The sequence below is a fragment of the Rhinatrema bivittatum genome, chromosome 3 (genome assembly GCF_901001135.1).
Source record: "Rhinatrema bivittatum chromosome 3, aRhiBiv1.1, whole genome shotgun sequence".
Taxonomy (NCBI): Eukaryota; Metazoa; Chordata; class Amphibia; order Gymnophiona; family Rhinatrematidae; genus Rhinatrema; species Rhinatrema bivittatum.
Window position 1 is genome coordinate 198,745,244 of NC_042617.1, and position 15,115 is coordinate 198,760,358.

Consider the following 15,115-nt stretch of genomic DNA (forward strand, 5'->3'; position numbering starts at 1 on the left):
TATCTTATTTTTGACAGGATACGGACATTCAGCACCAGACCCCCTATAAGGGGTGTGAAGTCAGCTTTGAGCTTTTTTTTTTTTGTCTCCATTTGCTGGCAGGGAGATATAAACCACTCATCTAGATTGGTCTGGCAGGAATTAAGGAAAGGAAATTAACAAGTAAGTTTAAATTTCACCTTATTATGTAATGACCCATGTTTACAATAACATTTTATTTATAATATTCATGCAATTTAATGTGATAATTCATATTTTATATGGTTGTGTGTGTAATATTATACTGTTTTTCTTTTTCAGTTTATGTCATTTGCAAACTCGGAAATGACTCCCAGAAAGCTGTGAAGATTTTACAGGAATTGTCTGGCAAAGAATTAGATCTAATTTTAGCAAAGGACATCACAGGTGGATTAATGGCCTGGTCTAATAAAGTCGATCCAACATTTCCGCAATACTAACACAAAACATCTCAGGCAAAAGAGAATTTAAAGAATATTGCTTCAGAAAGTAGCACTTATCCTGTATAGATGAAAAAAATCAGTCGTAAAGTTATTTTTTAAATTATTTAAATAGTATCACTGGATGGCTTCATGTATTGACAGGCTTACAGAGCCATTCACGTCTAGCTCACCTTTTCAAATCTTACTCAGGGTGGTAGTGACTGAAAGGCATTGCCATTTAAATAATGCTGTTCAGTGGCCTGTGAAATGAGTTTGTTCTTACTCCAAGTGTGTGTATATATGTATATTCTATACACACGCTATGAGTGTAGGCTTAATCATGTCAAAATATTTTAGTTACATATTAAAACATCTTCCAAGAACCTTTTCACTTGCCCATTCCCCTGCCTGCAGGCCACTGTACCTAAACTTAATCATTAAAATGTTTCTCTACACGTACATAAAGGGCCATGTTTATAGACTTAGAATGGGAAAAAAGTCATTTTTGAATAAGACTAATAATTCCTAGAATGTCTTCAGTTTATGCCATTACCAAAAAATATTAATCTATCACAAATAGCACTCTACATGCTGATGTCTGATTGGTGAATCTGGGTTTATACAGGAAAAAAAACCACTGAAAACTGTCTTTTTAGCTTATCATACCCGAAAAATTTGTTTTTTGAGTCAGTAGTTAGGACATCATGCCACCAGGGTCTCTCTTCTCTTCCACACTGACAAGGAGCAGGGAAACTATAGCACTTTCTGGCAGTGAATGCTCTTCCATAATTGCTTCATAATCAAAGACAAAGTGACCAAATGCTGTAAAACTGGTGCTCTTATTACACCAAAACAACATTTTAATTGATAATAAAATGAATCAAAGCATATATGTAAAGTTATATTTGATGAGTTTCTATGTTAATCTCAGGGAGGGTAATTTTCAGACACTTCCACAGGTAAAGTAGTTTTGGAAAACTGTATGATCAATATGCAAGTACACACTTACACACAGAAGGGGAAGAGGCATTCCAGGGGGTGGAGTTTGGGCGGGGATGGAACTCTCACACATATTTTTTTTTAAACTTTTTTATTTATACCAATTTTATTATATCATCACAAGTATCTTATTAACAGAAATATTGAGATTTCAAAAAATTACTTTCTCGTAGGACAAGCAGGATGTCAGTCCTCACACATGGTGATATCAGATGGAGCCTGATGGAAATCTGACACACTGAGCATGCCACTGTCGATATGTCCCTGCGGGGTCCCTCTTCAGTCTCTTCTTTTTCGAGGAGCTATCATCTCACGGTTGTGGAGCTCTGCTCTTTTTTTTAATTTTTCAAGTGTTTTCCCGGTTGGTTCCAATGTTTTACTGTGCCGGAGTCCCTCTTTCCCTACAGGCTTAGTCAGTAGGGCGGTGCGATAAGTTTTCTGCCTTCTTTGCGGTCGGTTTCCAGTGCATCTCTCTCTCGGTGGCCACTGGGTACAGACCGCTTGGGTATTTTTGGCGATGGCATCATCAGGTTTTCACCGGTGCCCCTAGTGTCCGCATGACATCAGGGGGTGTCATTTTTGCAACCAGATGATCCCCAAAGGCCGTCACGCCTGATTGGACAAGATGGAAAAGCTTTTCGGTTCAAAAAAATCCGAACTGTCGACTCTAGCATTGGGGGCGTCAACTCCAAGAGGCCGCGGGGAACTAATGGACACCAAGCCCTCACTGCCCACTCCCCCTCTGGAGAGGGGGGCTGGAGTCTGCCATCACTGGTGTCTTCATGCTCCAGGATGTTGGGATCGTCTCCATCTTCCTCGGCACTGAGGAAAGACCGGGCCGAGCACCAAGGGAAGTCAAGGAAGCATCATCACCGATTGCCATCTTCGCATGGCACCAGGCTCAGATCGGCACCAGCACCTACTGTGATGCCCCCAAAGTGACCCCCTGCCCCCCCGAGAGGAAGCATCGACCTCTATCAAACCTGGGAGTCCCAGGTGTTCCCTACCGATGACTGTGCCGGGTACCGATCTCCCTTGGGGCTCCAAGGGAGATCTGGTGATGCCTCCTCCTCCTCCATCTGGCTGTCCCACAGATTTCCAGGAGGAGTTGGATCGTAGGATACAATTGGCAGTGCTCCGAGCCCTTCAGATCATCGAACTGTCGGCCCCATCAATGCTTCTGCCAGTGCTGGAGCCTGCACCCTCAATCATGGCACTGCTGCTAGAACACCTCGATGTCCTTCTAGGCATCCGCCCCATGCAGCCGCTGCCGGTGCCTGGAGATCTGTTAATGCCCCCGCGGCTATCCTTGCCTCCCCCGTCTGGGGCGATTCCCATTGTGGGTTCCTTCAAGGAAGAGGGCCTGACGCAGCCCATGGCACCGCCAACGCCCTTGGTTCCTTAACCAGAATTCCCCAGTCAGGTTCCGGGTCCTTCAGGTGCCCCAGTGCCCTCTGTGCTGGCAGTGCCCTCTGTGCCCAAACCAAAAGGCCTGGGCAGGAGCACTCCACCAGGGTCTCCGGGTGATCTCAGTGAAAAAGATGCCCCGTATGATTCGTGGGGGGATGATACCTCTGAGTCCTCGTCCAACGACTCCAAGGATCTTCCTTCAGACCCGTCTCCTCCAGAGGAGCAGCACCTCTCCACCTGAGGACTTAACCTTTGCTTGCTTTGTCCAGATCATGGCAGAAACCATTCCGTTACAGCTTCTGACAGACAAGGATGCCAGGCATAAGATTCTGGAGGTTCTCCAGTTCATTGTTGCCCCCTGAGGAAGTGGTAGCTGTTCCCATACATGACATCTTCAAGGAGTTACTCCTTAGAATTTGAGAACACCCCATCTCCATGCCTTCAATAAACAGGAAGGTAGATGCGGTCTACTTAGTGCAGCAGGCCTTGGGGTTTGAGAGGTGTCAGCTCCCACATCATTCGGTTATGGTAGAGTTTGCGCTCAAGAAGGTCAAAAGTTCCCACACTCATGCCTCTGCCCTTCCAGGCCGAGAGCACAGAGCGCTGGATGGGCTGGGCAGGAAGGTGTTCCAGGGCACCATGCTAATTGCCCATATTGCTTCCTACCAATTATATATGATGCAGTATTCTTGGAACCTCTGGAAACAAGTTCTGGAGTTATCCAAGCATCTGCCCCAGCAGCAAAGGATGCCTTTATGGCCATAGTCCAACAAGACAAGAGAATATAGGAAGCATGAGGTGTGCTCCACCTATGATGTATTTGAAACATCTGCTAGCGTGGCGGCAGCAGCAGGCATTGGTGCCCACAGAATGGTCTGGCTCCGAACCTCGGATCTACGGCTGGAAGTCCAGGAGAAACTCAAGGATCTCCCATGCACAGGCGAGAACCTCTTCAGTGACAAAGTCAGGGATACTGTGGCTTAGTTGAGAGATCACCGTGAGGCCCTCCAGAATCTGTCGGCCAATACATTAGACCCCCGTCCTCTGCCTGGAAATCCTCACGACAGGGCTCGCGGAGGTCCTTTTACCGCCAGAGTAAATATTATCCTCTGGCATCCCATGCCCATGCTCAACGAGTGGGATCTAGAGGCCGCTCTAGACAGCAGCGGACTTCCAGGCCTCAGCCGGTGCCCCAGCTGAGCCCAGCTACGGAGTTTTGACTGGCTGTGGGAGAGCACAAACCACTTGACCGTACCCTCGACGCCAAGCCCTCCGACCCGGCTGCGATTCTTTGTGGCCTGGTATCACCTCAGATTGGTGGGTCCTGTCTATCATTCATCAAGGGTATCAACTTTCTCGATGTTCCCATGGACACTCCCCCCTGCCCCTCTTGGGGTCATTCCTCACAACAGGAAATACTCTTGACAGAACTCTCCACCCTCATGGCCAGAGCAGTCAAACCCATCCCATTGTGGCAGCAAGGGAAGAGGTTCTATTCTCGCTATTTCCTGATTCCAAAGACAACAGGGGGACTCCATCCTGTTCAGGACCTGAAAGCTCTGAACCGGTTTCTAAAAAGAGAAAAGTTCAAAATGGTCTCTCTGGGCACCCTGATTACCCTCTTGCAAGGAGGGGACTGGCTTTTTTCCCTCGATCTCAAAGACGCATGCACCCACTTCGAAATCTTCCCCAGTTACAGGAAGTATCTTTGTTTTTTTGTGAGCGAAAGGCATTTCCAGTACAGGGTGTTGCCGTTCGGACTTGCCTCAGCATCTCATGTCTTCACCAAATGCCTGGCAGCAGTGGGAGTGCACCTTCGCCGTCTAGGCATGCAGGTGTTCTCCTACTTGGTCGACTGGCTGGTCAAGAGCAACTCCCAAGAGGGTGCGCTTCAGTCCCTGCACTTTGATCATTCGTGTGTTGGAGTTCCTCGGGTTTGTCATCAACTACCCGAAGTCCCATCTGACTCTGTCACAGCAGTTGAGCTTCATCGGTGCCCAGCAGGACATGACTCAGGCCAGAGCTTATCTGCCCCACGATTGGGTGCTTGCACTGGCATCTCTCCTGGGTCTGGTTCGCCAGAGCCGGCAGGTCTCCACCCACCTCATGCTCAGTCTTCTGGGTCATATGGCAGCCACTGTCCATGTCACACCTTTGGCTTACCTGCATATGTGCAGGGCTCAATGGACCCTGTGGTTCCAGTGGCAGCAAGCCACCCAGGACTTCCATGTGCGCATCCACGTTACTCCTCCGCTCCAGGCTTCCTTGTCTTGGTGGGAAAGCCTGCCCAATTTGGAACAGGGAGTTCCTTTTCAGTCTCCCCCTTCCCAGATTGAACTCACACGGATGCATTGGCCCTAGTATAGTCTGCTCAGGAAGCTCAGTGCTAGATCAACTTCCTGGAACTTTGAGCAATTTGTTACATGCTTTCGGCGTTCCAGGACCGACAACCAGATGGCAATGTGGTACATCAACAAATGGAGGTACGGGATCGTTCCTCCTGTGTCAGGAAGTAGTTCAGATTTCGTCATGGGTTCGGTCTCAAGGTTTGCTGCTCCGAGCCATGTACCTTGTGATGGCGGACCGCCTCAGTCGGACCTTCTGACCCCACGAGAGGTCCCTGAATCCGGCGATGACAGTCCGGATCTTCCGCCTCTGGGGAATCCCAGACTTGGATCTCTTTGCCTCCCCCTGCAACAGCAAAGTGAAACAATTTTGCTCCCTATACAGGGGGGATGGCATACCAGCCCCAGATGCCTTTGCCATCATTGGGGCAGGGGCGTATTGTACACATATCCTCCACTTCCACTGGTGCTGAAGACTCTCCTGAAGCTCCGGCAGGACCAGGGAACCATGATCCTCATAGCCCCTCATTGGCTGAGGCAGATCTGGTTCCCACTTCTGCGGGATCTCTCTATCAGGGACCTGACCAGTTGGGGACCTCCCCGGACCTTGTCATGCAGGAACAATGCAGACTGCATCACCCCAACCTCAGAGCGTTGTCCCTAATGGCCTGGATGTTGAAAGAATAATTTTGAAGGCCCTTGATCTCTCGAGGATGTTTCATGGGTCCTGGTAGCCTCCAGGAAGCCTTCCACCAGGAAGTCTTATGGCCTGATGTGGAGGAGATTTGCCATGTGATGTGAGAGTCACAGCATGGATCCTGTTCTACACCGAAACTGCTTTACTATTTGCTGCACCCGTCAGATGCTGGCTTAAAAACCAACTCCATCAGGTTACATCTGAGTGCCATCGGGGCCCACCATCAGGGGATGGATGGTTTTCCTATCTCTGTGCAACCCTTAGTGGGGCATTTTATGTGAGGTCTGCTTCAATTAAAGCCTCCTTTGGGTCCTGGGACCATAATGTGGTATTGGCTCAACTCATAAAGGATCCTTTCGAGCCGCTGCACACCTGTGACCTGAAGTACCTGACCTGGAAGGTCATGTTCCTGGTCGCGATCACTTCGGCGTGCAGGATTAGTGAGCTTCAGGCGTTGGTGACATATCCACCATACACAAAGTAATTTCATGATAGGATGGTTCTCCGTACACACCCTGAATACCTGCGTAAGATGGTGATGGATTTCCATCTGAACCTTTCTTTCCAGGCCCCATTTGCACCAGAGCGAATGGGCATTGCACAGCTTGGATTGCAAGAGAGCCTTGCAGTGGACCTGGAGTGGACAGCAGACCACAGGCAGTCTACACAACTTTTCGTTTCATTTGATAAGAACAGAATGGGAGTTGCGGTTGTCAAGCAAACCCTAACTGGCTAGCGGATTGCATCTCCTGCTATGCACAAGCGGGACTGCAGCTCCGAGGCCATGTCAAGGCTCATTCTATCAGATCCATGGCAGTTTCGGTGGCCCACCTGAGGGTAGTTCCCATGTCTGAGATCTGCAAGGTGGCGATGTGGATGTTGCACATGCTGGCCATGGCACACCGCGGCCAGTCGCACTTACTCAGTGCTGCCCCGGTTCAGCCCTGACCTCCTTTGCAGCAGCAAGAAGCTGCTGCCAATGTCTAACTCCCTTGCAGCCACAGACTCTCAGCCCCCACCTAGATGCATGTGTGCCTTATCACAGGACTTAAAGGGGCCACGTCCCGCTGATGCCATCAGTCCTTCTGCCTATTTAAGCCTGTTCGTGCCTGTAGTACCTTTCCTCAGCAACAGTTGAGCTCCTTGTGAGTTGCTAGTTGCCTGACTCCATGTCCCCATGTTTCTGTCCTTGTTTCCTTCTGGGTTGCTTCTCTGGCCTTGGCTTGGACTGTTCTGGACTTCGTTGGATTGCCTCCGGCCCTGACTCCTGGTACGCTTTTGGACTTGCTGGACTGCTGCCTGTCCCAACCCTAGGAACTCCAAACCCACTTGTGCCAGCACCTTCGTGGATTTGTTCCTCTCTGGAGACCTGCACCTAAGTCCAACCGGCCCTGGTACCCAAAGGCTCAACCTGCAGGGAACAAGGGCTGGTATTGGTGAAGGTCCTGTTGGATCTCTGCACTGGCCAGCTCTACCAATCAATTGTGAGAATCTGTAAGGCTTCTCCCTGCAGGTAGTATCAACCTTGTCTTGGGCCACCTTTGCTACAGTGGAGTTCCCTCCACACTTTCGCTGCTCACTACTGTTTGGAAAGGGATGACCGACACGATAGCAGCTTTGGCCAGTCTGTCCTCCGGAATCTCTTCCAGCTGTAGAACCTAACTCTTCCTGCCTAGAGCCCTGTTTTAGGGTTCAGGCTGTCTCCTTCTGTTCCCAACAGCACCTCTGTTGACATCTGGTTGGGTGCATGTTGGTCTGGTTTGTATTCGGGAACAGCCTGTAGCTAGAGATTCACCCATGTGTGAGGACTACCATCTTACTTGTGGTAGGAGAAAGCAGAGTCGCTTACCTGTAACATGTGTTCTACAACAGCATGATGTTAGACCTCATGAAACCTGCCCGCAACCCCGCGGAGTTGGGTTTCCTTATGTTGTTTTATTTTTCATAATTCTATGTTATAAGACTGCAGAGGGATCCCACATGGATAGTAGCATGCTGGGCATGCTCAGTGTGCCAGTCAAAGTTTCCCGTGCCGGGCTGCATCATATGATGTCATCCATGTGTAAGGACTAACATCCTGCTGTCCTAGGAGAACACCTGATACAGGTAAGCAACTCTACTAAACAAATATATACATATGCAAATATTTAGGAATATTAATGAACATCTCAACCTGTAGCCCTCAAAGTTCAAAAGAAAATGGGAGGAAAAATTTAAAAAATAAATATCAAGGGAAAAAAATCACCAGGAAAAAAGAAAGGCAATAGTGACTGTTCCAAAAAAACTTTTACAAATTCTCAACCAATACTATTCTCATTACTATTGCCACTCCCTGCAATATTTAAACCAGACAATTTTTTAAACATCCATAAAAGATCTTAGTTGTTCTGCACAAATAAGATAATGAACCTGAGCTTAGATACCCAAACATTTTCAAGGATAATACAAACAAAATTAAGCACCAAGAGCTATAGTCTTTTAGCACATGGTCAATAATAATTTCCTTCTTTCTTGGGTTGATTTTTTTATGTCAGGAATACCCATAAATTCCTCAGAAGCCTTTTGAAAATAAATATGAAAAACTAAATCCAAGTCTTTAGGGCTAGTGCAAGGGTCCCTAGGCAGACCTATGTAACACTGCCACCTCCCCCCAAACCCACCCTGAGTTGCATGTGCCTGCTGACATCCTTTTACAATTCTCTCTCTGTCTCTCAAACCTAGCGAGTGCTCCGTGATCACTGTCGCCCCTTCTTTCACATTTTAAAAATGGTGCCCTCGCATACCCCGGTGGCGCTTCGCCCACTGATGCCACCCTAGGCAACCGCCTAGTCCCGTCTAATGGTCGCACCAGTCCTGCCAGTCTTCTATAACTACAAAGGTTGCCAAAAGTGTGGCTCTGCTGGACTCTTCTCTACTAGTTTTTTTTTTCCAAAGTATCCATTACAATTTGGTTATCACCAGAACCCTGGCTAATATCATACCAAACTTGCTTCTTAACTGGCAAACGATAATTTCTAATTTGGAAGTGGAACAGCCTAGGCAGGAATGGAAAGAACCTCTATGAAATATTTTTTTAAGAATTTCCTCTGGTGCAGTACGAGGCATCCTAGGGAAATTTGTAAAGCAAAGATTCAGCTGCCTAACCTGATTTTCCTGTTGTTCCAAATGCCTGTAAATTAATGTTTTATCTTGAGCCAATGAGTCATTAACAACTTTAAGCTTCTTTATTTCTTCATGCATTTCAATAATTTTCTTATTAAATTCCCTGGATTCCAACTTGTTTTTTTAGCCAATAATTTTACAAACTCTGAAAGAGTAGATATTTCTTTTGAAATAACATTAAGGGAAGAGTCCTGCTTTACCAATACTTCCCATAACAAATTCAAAGTTATGACAGGGAGCTTGACCAGAGGAGGCAGCAGCAGGAAAGAAAGGGATCCAGAGGCAACTTCTGTTGCAACTTTACCATTCCAAGTCTACAATTGGCAGTCTTCCTTAGACCTCCACTGAACCCACCAGCATTCATGCTCCTCCTGTGGCAAACTTTTATCCCTCAGCTCGTCTTTTAGAGGTGTTGTGCTGCAAGGAGCTTCCTCGGGGACTCAGATTTTGTGAGCAGTGGATCAGTGGTAGAGAATCAGGACGAGTAAGAGGCATTTCTTCTCCAGCCTGGTCATGCTTTCCCATGTTGGACATGGCAATGGAAGTTGCTGCCACCTCACAAACCGGAACCTTCTCCAGGAATGCTTCCCTGCACAGCTGAGTCACAGGAATCAAGACCGTAGGTCAAACTCAAATTTGACATTTCCTCTATTTCAGGTAAAAGTAATAGGGAAAGGGGCGGATTTTAAAAGGCGCGCGAATAGCCTACTTTTGTTTGCGCTCCAGGCGCAAACAAAAGTACGCTGGATTTTAGTAGATACGCGAGGAGCCACGCGTATCTGCTAAAAACCTGGATCGGCGCGCGCAAGGCTATGGATTTTGTATAGCCGGCGCGCGCCGAGCCGCGCAGCCTACCCCCGTTCCCTCCAAGGCCGCTCCGAAATCGGAGCGGCCTTGGAGGGAACTTTCCTTTGCCCTCCCCTCACCTTCCCCTACCTAACCCACCCGCCCGGCCCTGTCTAAACCCCCCCTTACCTTTGTCGGGGGATTTACGCCTCCCGGAGGGAGGCGTAAATCCCCGCGCGCCAGCGGGCCTCCTGCGCGCCGGGCCGCGACCTGGGGGCGGGTACGGAGGGCGCGGCCACGCCCCCGGACCGCCCCGGGCCGTAACCACGCCCCCGTACCCGCCCCCAAAACGCTGCCGACACGCCCCCGAAATGCCCCCCTCAGAGAACCCCGGGACTTACGCGAGTCCCGGGGCTCTGCGCGCGCCGGGAGGCCTATGTAAAATAGGCTTCCCGGCGCGCAGGGCCCTGCTCGCGTAAATCCGCCCGGTTTTGGGCGGATTTACGCGAGCAGGGCTCTGAAAATCCGCCCCAAAATGTTTAGGGAAAAAAAAAAAGCAGCCACAAGAAATGCTGCCTGAAGTCATGCAACCTTCTACATTCTTGACTCCTCCCTTTCCTTCCCCCCCCCCCCCCCCCAACACACATTTTGATTTAAAAAAAATTACATGCCTACATTCTTTCAGCAAAACTATACCCACCAAATAGTAGGTGCAATTGTAGAACCATTACCATAATTTCACTTTGAAAACTGATAAAATTTGGGCGTGTAACAGCCCACCTATTTATATGGCCTGTTATAAAATTTACCTTAATCATATGGATAATGATAGGTTCTCATCGTTCTAAGTAATCAACTTATTTCTTCATTTTCTAGTATTGACTTGGGCTCAAGGAAGAGTTTACACAGCGGCATGCTTGATATAACTTGTAGTCTTTGCCAACGTGATGGTTGCAAGGGTTCTGCTCAAAGGATTAAAAGTAATTGATGTAAGCATATGTCCAGTTTTGTACAGGATGAGTTTTACTGTTAACTGTTCATATATCTGTGCAGTGTACATACAAGTATTATATACAATGTGAGTCCCAGATTTCATGAAAACAAAATAAAGACCCTTTGCTTTAACACTGCAGATTGAGTAGAGGAAAATATAGGTCACAAACGAGTTAGAGGACCATGGACAACATAATGAAAATACCAAGAACTTTAGAGATGTTAGTCACTAATGGAAATGTAAAATAAAGTAGAGCTCATTCTATTATTGGAATGAAATCAGTAACTTTTTGAGTAAATCCACCCTTTGGTGAATGTGGTTTATAATCCAAAAATGGGAAAAAAGGCGGCATGATAGTCATATGATTTACAACATTGCAGGTGATATTTTATATCCTTTTCCTGATTTCTAAAGTTCAATTACTTTTACTCGCAGATCCTTTAACAGTTCTTTTGCTTTCCCCATGTTTCAGTAACACCAAAGTCAGTGCAGCCCTAGATGAAATGCACAAGGGTTTCTCAAAGAAATTCATTGACTATACACAGACACTAATTATAGTCAAACAAGGCACAAGTGTGGATACCTACCCTTCATTGCCATCTCAATCTGTGAGTGTCAACTTGAGTGTATATTAGCTCAGACATTCAAGGGTACGAAAACTTTTGAACAGGACCATTTTATTATTTCCTTTATTGCTATGGTTTGTTTAATAATTGTGGTATTCTGTAATGCATATTAATTTAATTTAAAACACATTAAAAATAAAATGTTTTGTCTGATCACTCATGTTTTCTTAAAATGCTACCTGGACCAGATCGTATACACCCCAGGGTTCCGAAAGAACTAAAAAATGAAATTTCAGAACTATTAGTAAAGATTTGTAACCTATCATTAAAATCATCTGATGTATCTGAAAATTGGAAGATGGCCAATGTAACCCTTATATTTAAAAACAGATTCAGGGGTGATCGGGGAAACTATAGACCGGTGAGCCTGACTTCAGTGCTGGGAAAAATCATGAAAACTGTTATAAAGAATAAAATCATAAAACATTTAAATAGACATGGTTTGATGGGACACAGCCAATATGATTTAACCAAGGGAAGTCTTGCCTTACAAATCTACATTTTTTTTGAAAGGGTGAATAAACATGGACAGAAGTGAACCGGTAGATGTGTATTTGGATTTTCAGAAAGCATTTGACAAAATCCCACATGAGAGGCTTCTAAGAACACTAAAAAGTCATGGGTTAGGAGGCAATGTCCTTTTGTGGATTGCAAGTTGGTTAAAAGACAGAAGACAGAGAGTAGGATTAAATGGTCAGTTTTCACAGAGGAAAAAGGTAAACAGTGGAGTGCCTCAGGGATCTGTACTTGGACCGGTGCTTTTTAATATATTTATAAAGATCTGGAAAGGGGTACGACGAGTGAGGTGATCAAATTTGCAGATGACACAAAATTATGCAGAGTAGTTAAATCTCAACTGAATTGTGATGAATTGCAAGAGGACCTTGCGAGACTGGAAGATTGGGCTTCCAAATGGCAGATGAAATTTAACGTGGACAAGTGCAAAGTGATGCATATAGGGAAAAATAATCCTTGTTCCCTGTACGTACCAGAATCAGTCCAGACTGCTGGGTTATGCCCCCCCTCCAGCAGATGGAGTCAGAGACAACTGAAAAAAGGCACCCCTCTTAATTACCTGGTGTGCCACCTGCGTCCTCTTCAGTATCTCTCTGACTCCAGCAGATGCAGAGGCATGACCTGCGGTCCTGATTCTTTCTAAGTGTAACTTTTACTTGTATAACCAGGTTTGGTTTCATTTAAATTTCTTTTCTATTACCTTTGACTAGATCAATTAAAATATTTACACAGACTTAAAAAAAAAAATTTTCTCTCAGGCAGGCTAGGCAGGGCGTTGCCCTAAAGCCTTATACCCGGAGATTTTGGCTGCTAGCCGGGTGTGGAGGAGACTATTTACCGGTGGGCCGGTCACTTTTCTCCTACTTTAGTCCTACCTTGACCCATATTTAAAAAAAAAAAAAAGGGGGAAGTTCCATCAGCCGAACGTCGGACCAGTCGTTACTCCATTTACTTCGTGGTTCCGAAGAAGGAGAATTCCTTTCGTCCGATATTGGACTTGAAGAAGGTCAATCTTCACTTACGAATTCCAAAATTCCAAATGGAGACCTTGAGGTCCGTAATTGCAGCCGTCCACAAGGGAGAGATTTTGGCTTCTTTGGACTTAGCGGAAGCTTATCTTCACATAGGAATTCAAGAACACCATCAAAAGTTTCTACGGTTCATGATACTAGGAGAACATTACCAGTTCTGTGCACTTCCTTTTGGCCTAGCGACGGCTCCACGTGTATTCACCAAAGTGATGGTAGTGGTGGCCGCGAGTCTACGACGGGAAGGAGTACTGATGCATCCCTACCTGGACAACTGGTTGATTCACGCAAAGTCGGAAGAACTTTGCAAGGCAGCGGTACAATCAGTCTTGCTTCGTCTTCGCTCGCTAGGATGGGTGGTCTATGGCATGTCAAGCCTCCAGTACAAAAGCCACCTGCTCCATGGGACCTGAATGTGGTCCTTTCCCAACTAAGGAAACCTCCTTTTGAGCCATTAGAGTCAACTTCTCTAAAGTACTTGACATGGAAGGTGGTGTTCCTCATCAAAGTGACTTCAGATAGGAGAGTCAATGAACTCCAAACTCTCGTCCACAGTCTTCCATACATGCATTTCTTCCACTACAGGATAGATTCTCCAAACTCATGTGAAACTTCTGCTGAAGGTCATCTTGGCTGTCCAATCAATCCTTCTTTCTTTTTCCCCAAGCACATGGACTGTAAAAGGACCTTAGCATATTTCAAGAAACAAACTCAACATAGTAAAACCTCCCAAATATTCATCTCATGACCCCCAACAGACTAGGAGTAGTGGTCATCAGGCATACTTTGGCTGACTGAGTGCATTCAACACTGCAACTAACAGATTCTGTAAAGGTTCATCAATTTGAGAGCTATGGCTGCTAGAGATGTGAATCGTGTCCTCGATCGTCTTAACGATCGATTTCGGCTGGGAGGGGGAGGGAATCGTATTGTTGCCGTTTGGGTGTGTAAAGTATCGTGAAAATCGTTAAAATCGTGAGCCGGCACACTAAAACCCCCTAAAACCCACCCCCAACCCTTTAAATTAAATCCCCCCCCCCCCCGAACCCCCCCCCCCCCCCCAATGCTTTAAATTACCCTGGGGTCCAGTGGCGGTCCATAGCTAAATCAGGGGAAGGGGGAGGGCAGGAAAACCGGCACACTAAAACCCCCTAAAACCCACCCCCGACCCTTTAAATTAAATCCCCCCCCCCCAAATGCCTTAAATTACCCTGGGGTAGAGCGGCGGTCCGAAACGGCCTCCTGCTATTGAATCGCGTCGTCAGGAACCCTCGCTGAATGACCTCCTGCAGTCGATCTCCGGCCGGCACCATTTTCCATACGGAAAATGGCGCCGGCCATACGCGTATGGCCGGCGCCATTATCCGTACGGAAAACGATTCGCGGCAGGAAATCGCTCACGGACCTCTGCTGGACCCCCAGGAACTTTTGGCCAGCTTGGGGGGGCCTCCTGACCCCCACAAGACTTGCCAAAAGTCCAGCGGGGGTCCGGAACGACCTCCAGCAGTCGAATCGTGTTGGTCTATGGCCGCTGCCATTTTGCGGTGGCCATTTTGCAAAATGGCGCCGGCTGAAGACGACGCGATTCAATAGCAGGAGGCCGTTTCGGACCGCCGCTCTACCCCAGGGTAATTTAAGGCATTTGGGGGGGTTCGGGAGGGTGGGGGATTTAATTTAAAGGGTCGGGGGTGGGTTTTAGGGGGTTTTAATGTGCCGGTTTTCCTGCCCTCCCCCCTTCCCTCGATTTACGATTTTTTGATGATAAATCGGGGGAATTGGTATTGTATCGTGGCCCTAACGGTTTTTGACGATTTAAAATATATCGGACGATATTTTAAATAGTCAAAAAACGATTCACATCCCTAAGGCTGCTTCCATTGCTTATTTTCAAGAAATACCCATTGAAGATATCTGCAGAGCTGCAAGTTGGTCTTCCATTCACATCATTACGTCCCACTACTGTCTGGTTAACCTCTCAAAAACTGACAGTAAACTTGGACAAGCAGTTTTGCAAAATCTGATCTCACTGCAGTCCATAATCCATGGTGAGGACCAAGCTGCTTACTAAATAAATTCTCCACTGCAACCTTCACTGTAGGACATCCCACATGT

At 46.9% G+C, this 15,115-nt stretch overlaps 1 protein-coding gene across 3 annotated transcripts in view; it reads left to right on the top strand.

Moving 5' to 3' along the window:
* Nucleotides 1-1,460, top strand: part of MOCS3 (molybdenum cofactor synthesis 3) — a 125,920-nt gene extending 124,460 nt beyond the window's left edge. Inside the window, exon 18 of one of the 3 annotated variants that reach the window (XM_029594098.1) lies at nucleotides 301-1,460. In XM_029594098.1, the coding sequence (XP_029449958.1) occupies nucleotides 301-458 (158 nt within the window). In that variant the 3' untranslated portion in view covers nucleotides 459-1,460. The remainder of the gene's footprint in view (nucleotides 1-300) is intronic. The other 2 variants (XM_029594097.1, XM_029594099.1) reach the window with 2 other exon arrangements.
* Nucleotides 1,461-15,115: the final 13,655 nt, after the last annotated feature.